This window comes from Pan troglodytes, chromosome 5 (assembly GCF_028858775.2).
Source record: "Pan troglodytes isolate AG18354 chromosome 5, NHGRI_mPanTro3-v2.0_pri, whole genome shotgun sequence".
NCBI classification, from domain to species: Eukaryota; Metazoa; Chordata; class Mammalia; order Primates; family Hominidae; genus Pan; species Pan troglodytes.
In genome coordinates, this window is record NC_072403.2 from 150,648,413 (window position 1) to 150,668,325 (window position 19,913).

Here is a 19,913-nt window from a genome sequence, read left to right on the forward strand (position 1 = left end):
TTCTGAGCCGCTAGTCTTTTTCTTGGGGCCGCCCGGGGCACATCGCCTGCGCCGGCTTAGTTTCCCAGCGCAGCCGCCCAGGAAGACCCTAAGTAGCGCTGAGGGGCGCAGGGCCCTCCCTCCGCGACCCTGGAGTCCCTTAGCAGCTCTGGAATTAACCAAGATTCTCAAGAGGCTCTGGGGAGAAACAAAATCCACGCGTAGGGTAGGGTTTGCATCGGGCCGTGCCAAGTGAACTCTTACCTCCTCCAGAGAACTGATTTGGGATCGAAGTAAAGTTCTTGAACACTTTGGAAAACGCTGATTTTCATAGGTTCACACCAACTGCCTTCTTCCTTCTGACAGTTCTCTCCCTCTTTCCTCCTATGGGGTCCAAAAATGTAGGGAGTAGGGTGGGGGCTGGGTTGGGGGAATGAGGGAGGAATACAAAAAATCTACTGTGAATATAGGTCTTGGTTATAAGGATAGCTCTAAGAGTTAATATGCTAAGATTTGATGAACAGGACAAATAAAACAGTGGTACTTTAAAATATCGATTTAAAAATACCGATGCTGTGCTTATTAATAAACTTTGCATATGTATCAGAACACAATATCCTGACATCATCGGTGTTAAAGTTCACTGAAACCCGTGCAATTGTATCCAAGCCTGTTAAAGTGTGTTCTGCAGGAACTGACATTTGTGCTCCACAGAAACCTCAAAAATCATGCTCTAAAAACACTGATTTCAGTGGGAGGAAGAAGGGTTAAGGACTTGGAAGTTTTATAGCAACAGTTGCATCTTGTTTGTTACAGCTTTAATTTTATAGCTTTAAACTTATAAATCAGTGAGCACATCCACCATTTGAAAATACCAGCACGAGTATGGTATTTTCTATCACCACCTGTACTATCAATAGCCCAGGTTTCCTCAAAACACGCCATTATTTTCATTATCCATTGCTCAGTGTGTACTTAATAAAAATTATATACTGGCATGTAGTTTTACATGCCCTAAATGTGGGACATTTAACTCAATTGGAATTGTCTTTCATTTCTGTTTTTTCACCAATCACACTTACTTTTCTTCTACTCCCGTTCTTTTGTGCAATCTTTAGAACCAGATACCTTTTTGGAGGCATATTTAAGGAAGTAAATTTTTGATAAATAAAGGAATCATTGCACAATTTGCATGTGTGAATTGCAGAAGTACGCGAATGTAGGTACATACCTCTGTCGAGGAGCAATGTTTTAATTTCTAAGCCACTCTGTCTACTGTAGTGGAGAAGGACCAGACTAACTTGCATTTCTCCAGCTGTATAGCAGATCACCTGTGGAAACACAGTTAGTTGACATCATTGCTCTTCTGTGTGATTCCAGTGAGGATTTAGCTCTCTATATGGGCTGCCAATTGTTCAGCCATTTCATCTTTTAATCTGGCTTTGGTTGTTCTAAGAGGAAAAAAAAACAAAAAACTTTTTTCTCTTTACTCTCACCCACTCAGTACAGCCCTTCACCTCTTGTCACCAAAATGTATGGGAATTTCTTCCCACCGACAACCAATTCTCCAGTGGCCACCAACTCTACATCCTATAATTTAACCCAGTTCTGACACTGTGTACCTGGAGTTAGTGTCAGATCCCATACGTTCAGGGCTCAGTCCCAAAAGACTGCCCCCCACTTCAAATGCCAATCACAAGTCCCAGGTTGTGACTATATGTTGTTTATGATTAACCAACCAGTTACAAATCTGGATTCCCACAAGCCCCTCCTCCGGTTTGATTAATTTGCTAGAGTGACTCACGGAATTCAAGGAAACACTTTACTTATGTTTGCCCATTTATTATAAAGGATATTACAAAGGACAGATGAATAGCCAGATAGAAGAGAGGCCCAGAGACAGGTATGTGGGCAAGGGTGCGGAACTTCCATGCCTTCTCAGCCCCTCCACATGTTCAGCTATCCCAAAGATCCCTGAATCTTGTCCTTTGGGATTTTAATGGAGGATTCATTCATAGGCACAATTGATGACATCATTGGCCATTGGTGATCACTCAACTTGAGCCCTTCTCTCCTCCCCAGAGGTCAGAGGATGGAGCTGAAAGTTCCAGCTGCATAATCACATGGTTGGTTTCCCTGGTAACCAGCCCCCATCCTGAAGCTATCTAGGGGTCCACCAAGATTCACTTCATCTGAACAGAAGATGCTCCTATCACCCGGGAAATTCCAAGGGATTTCGGAGCTCTGTGTCAGGAACTGGGGTCAAAAACCAAATATTAGAACAAAAGATTCTCCTAGCATCCCTATCTACAAGAGTTTTAGGAGCTGTATGTCAGGAACCAGGGACAAAGATCAAATATATATATTTCTTATTATTCTACCATATCACAGGTTGTCACACAACAGGCCCCATCCTTCTTTTGACTAAGCATGGAAGTGCCAATGTCAATTTCCGAGTTCCTCATCAATATACCAGTTGTAAAGGATAGTCAGCCATGACATAGAAGTGTATTTCCAAATACATCCGTAGCAGTTGTTAAAGCAAACTAAATATGGCCTAAGATGGACTCTGTACTTTTATATTTGAATCCTTGTGGGTGAATTGCAACCTAATTTAATAGGTAGACAAGAATGAAAACCTAACTTAGGAGTATGTGCCTGTAATAATCGCTGAGTCTTGGCCAATCCCAGGAGCCGTACTTCAACCACTCATACACTGCTGAGTGTTCAAACTGTGTTCAAATAAGGCAAATGCTGAGCTGTAACCAATCCAGCTGTTTCTGTACCTAATTTCTGATTTCTGTACATCACTTCATTTTTTTGTGTATAAATTTGTTCTGACCACAAGGCACTCCGGGAGTCTCTCTGAATCTGCTGTGATTCTGGGAGCTGCCTGATTGACGAATCGTCCATTGCTCAATTAAACTCCTTTAAATTTAATTCGGCTGAAGTTTTTCTTTTAATATCCTTTTATATCCAATTCAAATTAAACTTACCCTTCAGGAAAAATCTAGTATAATTTTGAAACTTGATAGCCAATTACTACCTGTGTAACCTTGGATGATTTTCTGATTTTTTTTTTTTTTTTTTTTTTTTTTGAGATGGAGTCTCTCTCTGTCACCCAGGCTGGAGTGCAGTGGCACGATCTCGGTTCACTGCAAGCTCCGCCTCCCGGGTTCACGCCATTCTCCTGCCTCAGCCTCCGGAGTAGCTGGGACTACAGGCACCCGCCACCACGCCCGGCTAATTTTTTTTGCATTTTTAGTAGAGACGGGGTTTCACTGTGTTAGCCAGGATGGTCTCGATCTCCTGACCTCATGATCCGCCCGCCTTGGCCTCCCAAAGTGCTGGGATTGCAGGCGTGAGCCACCGCGCCCGGCCTCTTTTCTTTTTTTTTTGAGTCAGGGTCTCACTGTATCGCCCAGGCTGGAGAGCAGTGGCACAATCTTGGACTTTGGTTCACTGTAACCTCCGCCTCCTGGGCTCAAGGAGTCCTCCCATTCCAGCCTCCCAACTAGCTAGGACTACAGGTGAATGCCGCCACACCTGGCTAATTTTTGTAGAGATGGGGCTTTGCCATATTGGCCAGGCTGATCTGGAACTCCTGAGCTGAAACAATCCACCCACTTTGGCCTCCCAAAATGCCTGGATTACAAGTGTGAGCCACTGCATGACGACTGGATGATTTTCTCTGCCATGTTCTTCTCTTGTATAATCTAACTCCCAGGGTGAATCTGAAGATTCAATGAGCCAGTGTATGGGGGAAGAGATTTTCTAGTGCCATGTCAGTCAGTGTAGACAAACAAAAATTAAGATGTTAAATACAACATTTATTACACGCCCCCCTCCCCATTTTGATCTTGTTACTTAGCATGTTTGTTGGATCCAGTTGCAAATGAGGAGAGACACAGATTGGGGTCTTCTATTTTATTCCTTTCTTGCAACAGACTTTAGAAGCATTTAGGCCCCTGCTTTTCAGAGCGAGATAACAAAGGGGCCTCCAGTTTGCATCACCCACGCTGGAGTTTCAATTCAAAGTAAAAAGCTGGGCTGTGAGATGGCAGCCACAATGTTTTTTCCAGTAGAGACATGCACTTTGTAGAAGAACAAGATCATTCTTAAATGATCAAGGAAAAACTTCATGGCACAGTATTTTAGCTTCTGTAGAAAAGACACACAGAAAGGATGGAAAATGGTTGAGAGTTTGGTTTTATACACTAAGGTTTTGAGCCTCTCTTGGTATATAGAAGATACTGGTGACTGCTGTATTGTAACCAGAATGCACAATAAGTATTCTTGCCCCAGAACGAATTCTTATCTCAAATGAATCCCTTAAAATGCTTCCATTTTTTCTAATTTGCTGATGTCATGAAAGAATAATCTGTCAAATCTACATTTAATTCAATTCTAAGCTTATTTTACCATATGACTCATTTAACATAATGATGGAAATTGCTAGTAAGAAGATCACAGAGTTGGTAAATTGTCACAGTTGTGACACAGTTGTCAAATCCTAATAGTGAAGCAATTTGTTTTTTTCTTACTAATAACTTGCTTTTTTAGCCCCTGAATTTGGAAAATTGGCAGATGCATGTCTCTGTTTGTGCTGCTATAATAAAATACCTGAGACTGGGTAATTTATAAAGAATACAAATGTATTTCTCACAGTTCTGGAGGTTGGTAAATCCAAGGTCAAGGTGCTGACAGGTCTGGTTGGTTGGTGAGGGCTGCTCTCTGCTTCCAAGACGATGCCTTGTTGTTGCATTCTCCGCAGGGGAGGAATGCTCTGCCTTCACATGGCAGAAGGTGGAAGGGCAAGTGAGCTGAATGCTGTGTGAAGCCTTGTAAGGGTCTGAATTCCAGTTCACAAGGGAAGGAGCCCTCAATGACCTATCTCTTAAAGGCCCAACCTCTTACTATCATTACGTTGGCCATTAAGGTTCAAAACCTGATATTTGGAGGTGACACATTCAAACCATAGCAATTATGGTTTAAACTGCAATTATACAACTATTATCCATTTACTCATTCAGCAAATACTTGCCAAATACCTATCCTATGGCAGACACTATTGTGGGAGGAAGCTTCTAAAATGGCTCCCAATGACCTCAGCTTCCTGGTCTATATGCCTTATGTGAATCCACTCCCCTTAGATGTGGGTAGACGCCTATAATGCAGGAGTTGACAAACTTTTTCAGTAAAGGCCCAGATAATAAATATTTTTTGCTTTCTGAGCCATATGGTCTTCCTCCCAATTACTTAATTTTGTTGTAGCCAAAAAATCAACCACAGAGGCCAGGTGCGGTGGCCCACACCTGTAATCCCAGCACTTTGGGAGGCTGAAGTGGGCAGATTGCCTGAGGTCAGGAGTCCGAGACCAGTCTGGCCAACATGGTGAAACCCCGTCTCTACTGCAAATACAAAAAACATTAGCCAGGCATGGTGGCATGCACCTGTAATCCCAGCTACTCGGGAGGCTGAGGCAGGGGAATTGCTTGAACCAGGGAGGTGGAAGTTGCAGTGAGCCAAGATCATGCCACTGCACTCCAGTCTGGGTGACAGAGCGAGACTCTGTCTCAAAAAAGAAAAAAAAAAAATCCTCCAGTAAGTAGATGAAGAAAAATACTGAGTAAATATGGAAACAATAGGAAAACAGGAGACTCATAAATGAAATTTATTAAAGAAAAGCAACCACAGATAATACATAAATGAGATTGTCTGTATCCCAATTACTTTATAAAATCTGATGGTGGGCCAGATGTGGCCTGCTGACTGTGTTTGCTAAACCCCGGTTCTGATGAATCAAAAAATGATGGTGTGTCACTTGTCACTTCTGAGGTTACGCCACGCAAGGGCTCCGGCTTCCATCTTGCCTGCCCACTCTTGCTCTCTTGCTCACTCACTTGGGTGGAAGTTTGAGTTGCCATTTTGTGAGCTAAACTATAGAGAGGCCCACATGGGAGGGGAGTCTGTGGCCAACAACCAGCGAAGAACTGAGTCTCTCATTCCAACAGTTTAGGAGGAACTGTATCCCTCCAACAATCAGTTATGTGAGCTTGGAAGTTAATTCTTCCCCAGTCCAGCTGTGGCATCCTCAGCTGACACTTGAATGGTGAGAGACCCTAAGCTGGGGGACCCAGCTAAGCTATGTCTACACTTGTCACTCATAGAAACTGTGAGATAATAAGTGTTTGTTATTTTAAGCCACTGAGTTTTGGGACAATTTGTTACACAGCATTAAATAAACAGTATGATAACCCCATTAGATAATCAATACACACTATGATAGTCTCCATATAACAATGAACAAGGGAAAATGCCAGATATTATTTTCCCCTTTTGAAGATTCATTGTGAACATTAAGCATATTAAAACATCCAAAACATCCTACAAAAAAGAAATAAGTTTAATATCTCAATCATTTAATCACAGATCCTGTTTTCTGGGGAAATACTCAATATCTTATGGAACTACTATTTGGAGGAATGTAAAAAGCTAGAATATGAAAAGAAATTATTCCATTAAAGAAGTGGTAATTGCCAGGCTGCCATTTCTCCCTGGGTTGAATAGTCAATGAAATTAATATCTTCACATAATCAAAATAATATGAGGCAGGCAGTGCACAGTGGCTCATGCCTGTAATCCCAGCACTTTGGGAGGCCGAGGTGGGCGGATCACTTGAGGCCAGGAGTTCGAGACAGCCTGGCCAACATGGTGAAACCCCATCTCTACTGAAAATACAAAAATTAGCCAGGCATGGTGGTGTGCACCTGTAATCCCAGCTACTCGGGAAGCTGAGGCAGGAAAATCGCTTGAACCCAGAAGGCAGACATTGCAGTGAGCCGAGATTGCACCACTTGCACTCCAACCTGGGCGACACAGAGAGAGACTGTCTTAAAAAATAATAATAATAATAATGATAATAACCCTGAGCCAGGAGCAGTTGGTTATGCCTGTGGCCCCAGCTACTCGGGAGGCTGAGGCCAGAGAATCACTTGAGGCAGAAGTTTGAGGCTGCAGTAACCATGATTGTGCCAAAGCACTCCAGTCTGAACAACACAGTGAAATCCCAACTCTAAAAAAACAAAAGGAAAGAGAAAAAGAAAATAATCCTGTTCAAATATGTACATATATGCATGTACACACACACACACACACACACACACACACACACACACAATATACTATATTATGCTCACATATTTAAGCCCACCAGCAGAGACAGCGACTATTCTTTCTGTAATGTTCAGCTCATTATATAACTCAGTAATCCCTTAACACAGAGTATAATAACAATTTTGAGAACTTGCTAAATAAAAATCCCATATGTTGGCTCTTGGATTTCACATAACAACAGCTGGGCATCTTAAGAAACTAAGAATTTGTTTTCATTTAGTGTTGATTCAGAAGGAGGTATTTAATTTCCCACATTGCCAAGAGGTTTTCATCTGAACAACACATTATTATAATATAGTTTGCCAAGACACATTACTGTCTGGCTTTACACATGAGGAAACTGAGGCCCAAATACTAAATCACTTGTAAAGCCTCAATTTTGGGGAGTCAAAGCAGAGATCCAAATCTGGTGCTCACTATGCCATGCTGCTCGTCTGTAACATTTCTAAAATTGTTCCTAATATGATACATGCCTTTCTAATATATTCATTGAAAAAATGTGCTTCTTCTCTTGAAGTGTAATAAGAGCAGAGGCACTGCAAATGTCTGTCTTATTCTAGAATTATTCTGACTCTTTAATAAAGTTTCTTCAGCTACACCAAGCCACATTGTACTCACTCTTCTTGGAATTTATAGCAACAGAGGGTTGCTTAGAAACTTAGATGTTTGTGATGCTTGAATCCCAGCTAGAAAATCACTGACAAGTGGTTGTCCACCTTGAGTTTTACCAACTCCAGTAATGGACATAATCTCTGGAGACAGCGAGAGCTGTGGAGTGATTTTTTTCCCACTTAGATTGAGCCAAAATCTTCCTCTCTGACATCATCCACTGTTCCTAATTTTGTCTTCTGGGGATTCACAGACCATGCGTAATTGATTTTATACACATGAAAAAATTTTAGATAGTTGATGTGTGTGTATATAGTGTGAGAAAGGGGTCCAATTTCTTTTCTTTTATAAAACAGATAATCCGTATTCTATAAATGAAACAATCCACCCTTCCCTTTCTGATTTGTCATCTAACAAGTGCCCCTGTATATCTGGGTCTATTTTGGAGTTTCTCTTCTGTTCCACAGGTTTTGTTGTCTGTCCCCAAACTAATACCTTTATTATCTTATTACTACAGCTTTATAGTAAGTCTTGGTATCTAGAAACACAGCTCCCTTCCTTGTTTATCAAGACTCCTGGTTTTGGCCCTTTAAAGTTCCATAAATATTTTAGAATCAGCTTTGAAGTTTTACACACACACACACACACACAAACACACACACACAATATTTCTTGGAATTTGTTACTGAGATTGCATTGAATCTGTAGATCAAGTGGAGGGAGTTAATCTCTTCACTCTACTGAGTCCCCTAATCCATGAATAAGACATATCTCTCCATTTATTTTGGACTTTAAAAGTATTTTTCAATAAAGTTTTATAATTTTCTTCATAAAGTTGGCACTCTTAATTTTTTCCAGGTACTTAGTAGTACTTGATGTTATTGTAAATATCATTTTATAAACTTCTTGATTGAAATACAGGACATAGAAAAACATGCAGATCATGAGTGTAACGTTCAATGAATCACAGCATGCAGGGAAGTCTAGGGCTCCCTCTCTACGTCAGCACCAGCATGCAGAATAACCACTTGTGTCCCCCTCCCAATCATTACCCTCTCTTTCCTCCCCAAAGGTAAACCTTATCTTGACGTCTAACACTACAGGGTAGAACTTTGGTAAATGAACCCGTGCCACATGTATTATTTTATTCGCAGCTTCCTCTGTGTAATGTATTGTGTGATTCATCCTTACTGTTTTGTGTAGCAGCAGGCTGTTCATTTCATTGACGTATAGTATTCTATTGCGTGAATGCATGACAGTAGATTTATCCACTGGACTATTGGTGGATGCTTGGGTTGTCTCCAGTTTGGAGCTATCCAGTGCAGCTGTGCATCTTCTTGGTGATACATTTTAGTCCACATGTATATTTTTTCCAGTTGGGTCAAGTTTGGCATTATTCTAGAAATAATGCCAAATAGTTTTTCAAAGTACATATACCAATTTGTACTTTCACCAGCTGTGTGAGAGCTCTGGATGCTCACCAACACATGGCTTTTTCAGTCTGTTCTGGATAACAAACCATTCCAAAGTTTAGTAGCTTGAAATAGGAAACGTGTTATTTTTCACAATTCTATGGGTTGGCTGGCCTCAGCTGGGCAGTTCTTCTCTTTGTGTGTGGGGGGCTGGGGTGATTCATGTGGTTGCACACGGGAGCTTAGTTGCAACTGAAATATCCAAGATGACTTCATTTGCACATCTGGTGCTTTGACGGGTGTGGCTGAAACAGCTGGGGGCTGGCTCAAGCTCTCTCCATATGGTCTCTTGTCATCCAGTATCCCAGCCCAGGCTTATTTACATGGCAGCTGGATTCCAAGAGTTCAAAAACAGAAGGTATAAGTCTTCTTAAGGTCCATGCCCAGAAGTCACACATCATCACTTCCACAACATCATTGGTTAAAACAAGACAGTGGTAGTGCAGATTGATTCAAGGAGAGGGAGAAGAATAGACTCCACCTCTTGATGGAGAACTGGTATGTGGGTACAGGGATGGGAGCAATTGTTCCTGGCCATGTGCACAGACAATATACTGTGTCCCTCCCTCTGGCCACAATTCATAGTTGCAGCACACAGAATACCTTTATTTCATACCAAGACACCACCAAAGGGTCTTCCAATTATGGTATGAGGCTTGAAGCCCAGTCTCTTGTGATCTCCGTCAGGTCCAGTTGCAAATGAGGCTCCTTGTTCATAACTCCTCTCAATCTGGAGACCTGTGAGCTCAAAAGACACGTTATCTGTTTCCCCAGACACCCAGCTGAAAATGGTAGCTCAGAGACTTTTTATTTCAAAATTTCTTGGTCCTTCTTACTTCAAGCTGGCCATGCTTTCATGAGAACAAGCCTCTTGACAATTTTGTGGGCTTTGTATGTATGTAATTGTAATTTATTCTATTAGACAAAAGCTATATCCACAAGTCTCTTTGAGACAGGTCCTTCCCTGCTTTGGGCTATGGATTGGGGTGCTATGGGACAAGGACTTTAAGATTCTTTGAAACTTTTTTACAGTTGACCCTTGACCAATGTGGGAGTTAGGGGCACAGATCCCCTGTGCAGCTGAAAATTCACGCTTTTTTTTTTTTTTTTTTTTTTTTTTTGAGATGGAGTCACGCTCTGTCCCCCAGGCTGTAGTGCAGGGGTGAAATCTCAACTCACTGCCACCTCCACCTCCCAGGTTCAAGCAATTCTCCTGTCTCAGTCTCTCAAGTAGCTAGGATTACAGGTGCCCACCACCACGCCCAGCTAATTTTTATATTTTTAGTAGAGACGGGGTTTTGCCATGTTGGCCAAGCTGGTCTCAAACTCCTGACCTCAGGTGATCCACCCACCTCGGCCTCCCAAAGTGCTGGGATTACAGTCGTGAGCCACCGCACCTGGCCACGCATAGCTTTTGACCTCCCCAAAACTTAACTACTGATAGCCTATTGTTGACTGGAAGCCTTAATGATAACACAGCCGATTAACATTTAATGTATGTTATGTGTATTATATACTGTATTCTCTGAAGAAAGTAAACTAGAGAAAAAAATGTTATTAAGAAAATCATAAGGAAGAGAAAATATATTCACTGTTCATTAAGTGGAAGTGGATCATGACAAAGGTCTTCATCCTCAACATCTTCATGTTGAGTAGGCTGAGGAGGAAGAGAAAGAGGAAGGGTTGGTTTTGCTGTCCCAGGGGTAATTTTTTTTTTTTAACTCCACTAATGGTTGTATTTTTTTGTAGAGACAGGGTTTTGCCATGTTGCCCAAGCTTGTCTCAAACTCCTGAGCTCAAGCAATTCACCTGTCTGAGCTTCCCAAAGTGCTAGGATTACAGGCATGAGCCACTGCACCCAGCCTAGATATTCTTTATCACTAAAATTTGCCCCAAAACTAAACAGATCTTTTAGGTTAATTCATATCTCTCACCTTGTACAGCTAAAGGAGCCAATCAGCACTTTCTACATCCTACTCAGAATTTCTTTAGCCAGGTCTATAGATTCATTGACACATTTTCTATCCTCCACATTAGTGCAGGTAACAGTGTTACTAACTTTCCACTGCTACATAATGCCGGTCATCTTCTCACTAGCCTTTCTCTAGACTCCACTACACCGTCTCCTCCACACCCTTTTAATTTCCACTTGCTTCCCAGTCCCAAAGCCAGTATCATAGGTTTTCAATTAAATTATGGCAATAATCTACTTCCAGATACCAATTTTTTTTGTTATTGCTGGATAACAAACCATCCCAAAATTTAATGGCTTTAAACAATAATCATTTATTATTTCTCATGGTTCTGAGGGTGAGCTGGGTCCAGCTGGGCAGTTGTTCTACCCCATGTGTTACTGACTGGAGCCATCCTATCCCACTGCTCTGCAGTGCCACCCTTGTCATAGGTAGAGTGTCCATATGTATGTGAGTCTGTTTCTGAATAATTGCTGTGTTCCACTGGTTTATTTGTTTATTCATGTGCCAATACCTCATGCTGTTATTTACACTAGCTTTATAATAAGTAAGTCCTGATATCAAGTAGAGTAAGTCCAACCACTTTGTTCTTTTTAAAGTTGTCTTTGCTAGTCTTGACCCTTTGCATTTTCATACACATTTTATAATCAGTTTGTCAAACACACACACAGCCATGCACACACACACACACCCCATACTTGCTGGGTTTTCATGAGACTGTATTGAGTAATAGATTAGAAGAATCAATATCTTCACAGATGTATACTCTTCTTTAGGTCTTTAAAATTTTTATCTGGATAAAATTTTTAGTATTCTATGTAGAATACTTGTCCCACCTTGATTTATATTGGATTTTGTTTTGGTTTTGGTTTTTGTTTTGGAGACAGGATCTCATTTGGTTGCCCAGGCTGGAGTGCAGGGACAAGATAACAGCTTAGTGCAACTTCAACCTCCAGGACTCAAGTGATCCTCCTACCTCAGCCTCCAGAGTAGGTGGGACTACAGGCATGCACCACCATTCCTGGCTAATTTTCTTTAAAAAATTTTGTAGACACATGGTCTTGCTATGTTGCACGGGCTAGTCTCAAACTCTCAGACTCAAGTAATCCTCCTGCCTCTGCCCATATTGGATTTTTAAATGCTGTTATAAATGATATATTGTTGCTTATTAAATGTTATTAGTATACAGAAAAACAATTGATTTCTGTACGTAAGCCTAGTGTGCAGCAACCTTGCCAAGCTTGTGTATTAAATCTGTCAATTTATCTGTAGATTCTTTAATATTTTTCTACATACAATTATGTTAATAATACATAATGACAATTTAATTTTTTCCTTTTTCTTTTTTGAGACAGCGTCTCACCTTGTCACTCAGGCTGGAGTTCAGTGGCGCAATCTCGACTCGCTGCAACCTCCGCCTCCCCGATTCAAGCAATTCTCTTGCCTCAGCTTCCCGAGTAGCTGGGACTACAGGCATGCACCACCATGCCCAGCTACTTTTTCTATTTTTAGTACAGATGGAGTTTTGCTATGTTGGCCAGGCTGGTCTCAAACTCCTGGCCTCAAGCGATCCACCTGCCTTGGCCTCCCAAAGTGTTGGGATTACAGGCATGAGCCACCATGCCTGGCCTATTTTTTCCTTTTAAATTATTATACATTTTATTTTATTGGTTTATCACATTGGAAAGACCCTCCAGAACAATGTTAAACAAAGATAGTGGTAGTGAACAGAGAGAAAGTTTTATCATTTTACCATTAGTGTCATGTCGGCTATAGGTTACTGTATTTGCCCTTATTCAGATTAGGAAATTCCCTTCTAGTCCTGGTTTGCTGAGATCTTTTTGTCATGAACGGGTATTGAGGTTTATCAAAAACACTTGTTGGGCCAGCTGCGGGGCTCATACCTGTAATCCCAGCACTTTGGGAGGCCGAGGCACAGTGGTGCATGCCTGCGGTCCCAGCTGAGGCTGAGGTGGGAGGCTTGCATGAGTCTGGGAGGTTGAGGCTGCAATGAGCTAAGATCAAGCCACTGCACTCCAGCCTGGGCAACAGAGCAAGACCCTGTCTAAACAAACAACAAGAAAACTTTTTGTATATACTGAGATTATCATATAATTTTCTTTTTTTTTTTGTTCATAATGAGAAGTACATTGATTTTGTAATGTCAAACAAAATTTACATAAATCCAACTTGCTGGTGATATATGATCTTTTTTATATATTACTGAGTTTGGTGTTCTCATATTTGGTAGGATTTATGCATCTATATTTATGGTAATATGCTTGTAATATTTCTTTCTTGTAAAGTCCTTGGGTTTTGGTGTTAAGATTATATAAAGGTTATACCAACTTTATAAAAGAACTTGGGAATCATTCTCACTTTTTCTATTCTCTGGAAGATTTTGTGTAAGTGTAGTGTTATTTCTTCCTTGAACGTTTAGTAGATACAGAAATCGGTTCCAGGAGTAGGATGTTGCCATAACAACAGCAACACATTCTATATTATGTGGCATTACCATCCAGTCTGACAGCATGAAATTGTTGTGGAAGACCTGAAAAGATGGCAATCCATGTGATGCAGTGGGAAAAGTTGTAAAACTATAGCCTGGAATAGATTAAAGGGCATATTATATACCTAATGAGCTCGTACTTTATGCAAAGAGGTAGAAAATGAATGTTATGTTATTAGAATAAGTTTATTACTACAGGCCATGTTTGCCAAAGTACTAGAAGAAATAGAGGAGCTCAGGAACTATTTGGCTGGTTTGTAAGCAGGAATATAAAATAATTCAGAGAGAGTCTCAAAACTCAGGGATTTGCACAGTTGGAAGGAATAACTGACTCACATCTTCAACTAGTAAAGAAAAAACTGAGAAAGACTTTGAGCAATAAATGATGCTGAAAACTATGCCTACTGGCAAGGACCAGTCAAAGGTATGGTTGTCACACCATTGTTAGGATCTCCGAATGGAACAAGGTGGTACCCAGCAAATACTTTGAGTTGGAAAAACATCTCAGGGAAGAAAGACGTAGGGTTTGGCTTTTTCTAAGGAAGGCTGATACGCTCAAAATATCTGCAGTTAACTTTAGAGCGAGAGAAAAAAATGTCTCTAAACAATTGTGGCACATAGCACTGCTTAGAATCAAATATATAATTTGGGATATATTTTGAGAAGTTGACATTGTCAAGGGAATCCCTGGCATGGTCTAAAATAGAATGTGATTGTTGGAGACAAAATGATCACTGAGCCCCAGCCTTCTGAAACTGCATTTCAGGATCGCTATGAATCCTTTATATGTCATCCTTCTTTAAGAATGGGACTATCTATTGCAGTTATCCTTTCCTTGTTCTACCATGATATATATTATTTACAGAGGCAAGGACCAGATAACTTTTTAGTTCAAAGGTATTTGGATCAAAGGGAGCTATACCTGTATCTATAGAGAGACCCTTGTGAATCGTTCTTAGCTCATGAGCTCTGTGCTAAAAATATTGATGAGATGGAACTTTGGGGTTGTTTTCCTTAAAAATGTGTGAGTGAGTGTTCTGCATACGGGAAAGGAAAGGAACTGACCCAAAGGGTAAACTATGATAGGTTGTATTACTATGCATGCTGTCATCTAATCCTCTCCCCTTGAGTGTGGCATGGACCTGGTGACTTGCTTTTAACCAGCAGTATATAGCGAAAGTGATGGGATGTCCCTTCTGAGGTTAGGCTACAAAGAGACTGTGGCTTCCCTCTGGTGTGCCCTCTCTTGCTTTCTCATTTGTTCACTGTGATGGAAGCCTGCTGCCATGGGAACTGCCCTATGGAGAGAACCATGTAGCAAGGAAGGCAAGGGAGGCCTCCAGCCAACAGCTGGTGAGCACTGCAGTCTTCAGTCCAACAGAGCATGAGGAATGGAATCCTGCCAACAACCACATGAATGAGCTGCAGGGCCTTCAGTGAGACTGCAGTCCCTGCAAACACCTTGACTGTAGCCTTATAAGAGCCTTGACACAGAGATACTGGTTATGAACTGAAATGTATCCCCTTTCCCCATAAATTATATGTTGAAGCCTTCACCCCCATTATTATTGTATTTTCAGATAGTGCCTATAAGGAATAAAGGTTAAACAAGGTCATGGGGCTTTAATCTGAGAGGACTGGTGTCCTTATAAGAGACCAGGTGCAGCTCGCATCTGTAATCCCAGTGTTTAGGGAAGCTGAGATGGGAAGAACCCTTGAGCCCAAAAGTTTAAAGTTACAGCAAGCTATGATTTTTATTGTATTTATTTATTTTTTTGAGATGGACTCTTGTTGTCAGTGATGGATGTCAGTGATGGAGTGCAGTGGCGCGATCATGGCTCACTACAACCGCTGCCTCCCGGTTCAAGCGATTCTCCCGCCTCAGCCTCCCAAGTAGCTGGGATTAGCTGGGATTACAGGTGTGTGCCACTATGCCTGGCCAATTTTTGTATTTTTAGTAGAGACGGGGTTTCATCATGTTGGCCAGGCTGGTCTCAAACTCCTGGCCTCAAGTGATCCACCCACCTCAGCCTCCCAAAGTGCTGGGATTACAGGCGTGAACCACCGCACCCGGCTCAGTGAGCTATGATTGCACCACTGTACTCCAGGCTGAACAACAGAAGCAAGACACTGTCTCAAAAGAAGGAAAAGGAGAAGCAGAAAGAAGAAGAAGAAACACCAGAGATCTCTGTTTCTGCATGCACATGGAAGAAAGTCCACGTGAGGACACAGTGAGAAGACAGCTGCCTACAAGCCAGGAAGAGAAGCCTCCTCAAACCAATGCTACTGACATCTTAATCTTGGAATTATAGCCCCTAGAACTGTGAGAAAATAAATTTCTGTTGTGCAAGTCACCCAGTCTGTGGTAGTTTGTTTTGGCAGCCCAGTTAGACTAAGACAGTACCCCCATAAACTCTGCCTGGATTCTTGAACCACAGAAGCTTTGAAGTAAGTGTTTGTTGTTTTAAGTTGAAAAATGCTGGAGTAATTTGCTTTGCAGCAATAAATAATACATTAGCCTGTTTTGTTTTTCTTTATATTCTCTTTGACCTCTGTCCTGAAAAGATGGGCAGGTGGAATGTCACCTTCTAGTACTTCAAATTCTTACTTTCAGACAGATGCAGTGGCTCATGCCTGTAATCCCAGCACTTTGAGAGGCTGAGGCGGGCAGATCATTTGAGGTCTGTGAGTTCGAGACCAGCCTGGCCAACATGGTGAAACCGTGTCTCTATTAAAAATACAAAAATTAGCCAGGCATGGTGGTGCGCACCTGTAATCCCAGCTACTCCAGAGACTGAGGCAGGAGAATGGATTGAACCCGGGAGGCGGAGGTTGTAGTGAGCCAAGATCGCTCCACTGCACTCCAGCCTGGACAACAGAGCGAGACTCCATCTTAAAAAAACAAAATAACAAATTCTTATTTTCCAGGTAAAGAAAAAGTCAACCTCCTTGGCTGATGAATCATGTCAGTTTCTAAGTAGCATTTCCTGAAACCTTTTTAATCCTTCCCATTTTCCCAGCAAAGTAAAAAACAACTTTTGTTTAAATTCAGATTTGGGTGAAAGTAGGTAAGAATAGAATAATTGCAATGATTTGAAGTTAATGGGATTTTTGTGTATATTTGTATGGCTTATCATATACACAGATGAATTGTATATATACACATGTACACACATGAATTATAATTCTATCTATATGTTATATGTGAATTTCTATAATTACATAATTCCTATAAGGACATTAACATATTGGATATTTCTAGGTGATCTTAATTGCACACCTATTGAAATAAACCTGTAGTTTCTAGAAGTGGAAGAAAATTTGCTGAGACGTCAGCTGGGGAATCTTCCTGGAGAACTCCAGAAATGGAGAGCTTCCACACCAGATTTAGTGCCTGGACACCTTTTAGCAACAAGTCATTAAATAGACAGGTAAGTTACATACTTTAAAACAGAACAAGTTTAATTCGTAAGGTTAATTTTCCTGTGATATATTGGGTCTCATGTTGCCATATTTTTAAAGAAAAACTCTCTAAAGAATTTAGCTTTTCAGTTTAAACAAAAATAAACTTAGCTTTGTCCCAAAGACAGTCTCTTCTCACCCCAGTTCTCGTCTCCTACCTTAAGGGAGGCTCCAGATGGCCTCCCCTTCCACTCAGTACCTCCAGGAACAAAATAGAGACCTCTAGGACACACAGTTGCTGTAGACAGGGAAGGAGATGAGAAGGTGATTTTGGTGATGGGGGCTGGGAGTGTTCATGCTTGTGTTCCTCTGTATTTGTAATCCTCTCTTCCCTCCTGTGCCAACTGGATGGTTCCATGTGGCCTGGGGATGCCTCTCCTATTTTAAGGTGATTCAGGAAGTCGTCATTTAATGGCCTATGGTGGCTCTGGCAATAGAGAAGGCAAACTGGGTGCTCTTGTGAGTTCAGCCTCATTCACCAGAGAAGGAGACTAGACCAGGCTGGGACTAAAGCCTGACCTATGATAATAACAGTGAGTTTGTTATCTCTATCTGAGCAAAGCTGGACCGAAACCCAGGTTTGGGGGACTCTGGTCCTTAATGTATGTCTTCCCTAGAGACATGTCTCTGTTGGCTATTTAGCGATACTTACTTTCATCTTGGTGGGTGCTATAAAGATCCAGGGTTGTGAGTTAGTGAAGTTATACCTACCTCAAATGGTTCTGTTTTCACAATTAAATGAGTGTAGCCCGTATATGTTTTCAAAATGAAATGTGTGGACTCTGTTTCCCTAGGCCACATTAGCCTAGGTAGAAACAAGATCTAGGAATCATTACCTCTTTGTTTTCCAGAGGCCCTTCTTGGGCCCCTCTATAATTACATCCCTGCCAGTCTTTCCCATCAACCCACCCAACAAGCCTGGGCCTGTCAGTATCCCTGGGTAAAAAGTTTAACCTGAAAGGAGAGACCTTTCTCTATATATGTGAAAGCGCTCTGTGAACTGTAATGCACTCTGCAAATATTAGCTGTGAGGTTGCTGGTAGATTGTCTAAAGATTGCTTAGCAATTAAAAACAATGAACTGTACGGCAAATGTCACTTCCTCCCCTCCCCCTTATAGCTCTTTCAGGAAAGAGTGGCTCTTATAAGTCATTGGTTTGACCTCTGGACTAACAAGCAACGTCAAGAATTCTTATTCGCAATTTTTTTAAGATGCACTAAATCACAATTAAGGTAAATGTAGCCTAATGATGTAATTAACATTGATTCTTAAAGAAAACCGTATAAAAATGTTTATATAACCTTTAAGAGATTTTTTGTTCCTAGGGAGAAAAAAAAAAACAAGGTAATTGATATTTTAAGGTTTATAAACAGACTTTTCCAGTGCCTGCTTTTGCCTCGAGGCTGAAGTGAAGCCGTAGGGAGGATTTAATGCTTTCATACTATGGTGGGACTGTTTCATGTTGGCAAAAACACAATGGCTTCAGTCAGTGAATTTTTAACATTCTCTTAGCATATTAAATTTTCCTTGGAACCATCAGACAGACAATATATTGCAAATGGATGTCTGGGACATAGGTAGGCATAATCATTAAATGAATGGATGGATCTACAAAATATATGACAAGTGACAGTGGTTGAAACATTTAGGAATATGGGCAAGACTTATACAACCCTAGTCAAGGATTACGAAGAGGGTTCTCTTTCTCTTTCTTCCCCTTCCCTCATGTTATGTCTGTAATTTACTTTAAAACACTCAGCACAGACGGTGTGACATCTGTGAGTTGAAGTTATGCCCAGGGTCAGCTCCTGTTCTGGTCAGGAATGAATACCCTAGGGGTCATTAGCCAGCTCTAGATTGGAAGGTCACAATACCTGAGTTATTAGATACTTTACTAATTAGCATAGCAAATATCAGACATTATTCTCAAAACAACCCGTGGCTTGTTAACCAGCCAGATGAATGTTAGAAACGGATTCTCTTTCGTGAAATTCAAGATATGTGTGGACTGACCGAAATATTCTAGAGAGCCCTCCAGCTTTCCTGGGTGTGGTTGAAGAATCCAGCCAGGCTGGTAGCAGGTATGTGGCAGGATGGTTTTCCAGCCCTCAATGCCAAATAAAAAGCCTTATGTTAGTCTGGAGGATTTCTGGTAGCCCGAGGCCAACAATGAGGGTAAAAATAATAGAATACTATTTCTGAAACATTGTCCTTTTGAATGAATCTTTTACCCAGAGGAGAAAGAGCTGGGACTTCATCAGTCCTACAGAGGAGACTGTGTGAAGTTGTTTGGGCTTATTTACTAATGTTTGTTTAGAAAAACTCTAGGTATGGCATCATTTGATGTTAGGTACTTTCACTAGAACTTGGTGGTGAGGTTGCAGGAGAGGGTAACCTTCGGATGTCTTAGATACCCAGCAAAAATATCTGAGAGTGGTGCATGATCAAATTGGCATATTTTAGGTGGAGTACTTGCTTCCTGTTCTTTCTTACATGTTTTCCTGCCAGTCTCTTTTGATCAGCCATTTTTTCTCTCCTCCTCACCTGTCAGCTACTCCTGCATCTGTGGGTGCAAAGCAGATTGTTAACGGACTCTCCCCATGGAGTCACTGGAAGGAGACAGGCATCTTCCTGGCTCTGTTGAAAGAGGCTGCAAAGACAGGGCACAGATAAACAGGCCCTTCAGTCAATGTTGAAAAATCAGGGGGAAGACATTTTATGATAGTCATTGGC

The 19,913-nt window shown here is 41.3% G+C and overlaps 1 protein-coding gene across 1 annotated transcript in view; it reads left to right on the plus strand.

Moving 5' to 3' along the window:
* Positions 1-19,913, plus strand: part of ECT2L (epithelial cell transforming 2 like) — a 108,661-nt gene that overhangs the window by 96 nt on the left and 88,652 nt on the right. The window contains exons 2-3 of the mRNA XM_003311516.6: positions 16,981-17,149; positions 18,300-18,412. Coding sequence (XP_003311564.1) covers positions 17,084-17,149; positions 18,300-18,412 — 179 coding nt within the window. The 5' untranslated portion in view covers positions 16,981-17,083. The remainder of the gene's footprint in view (positions 1-16,980; positions 17,150-18,299; positions 18,413-19,913) is intronic.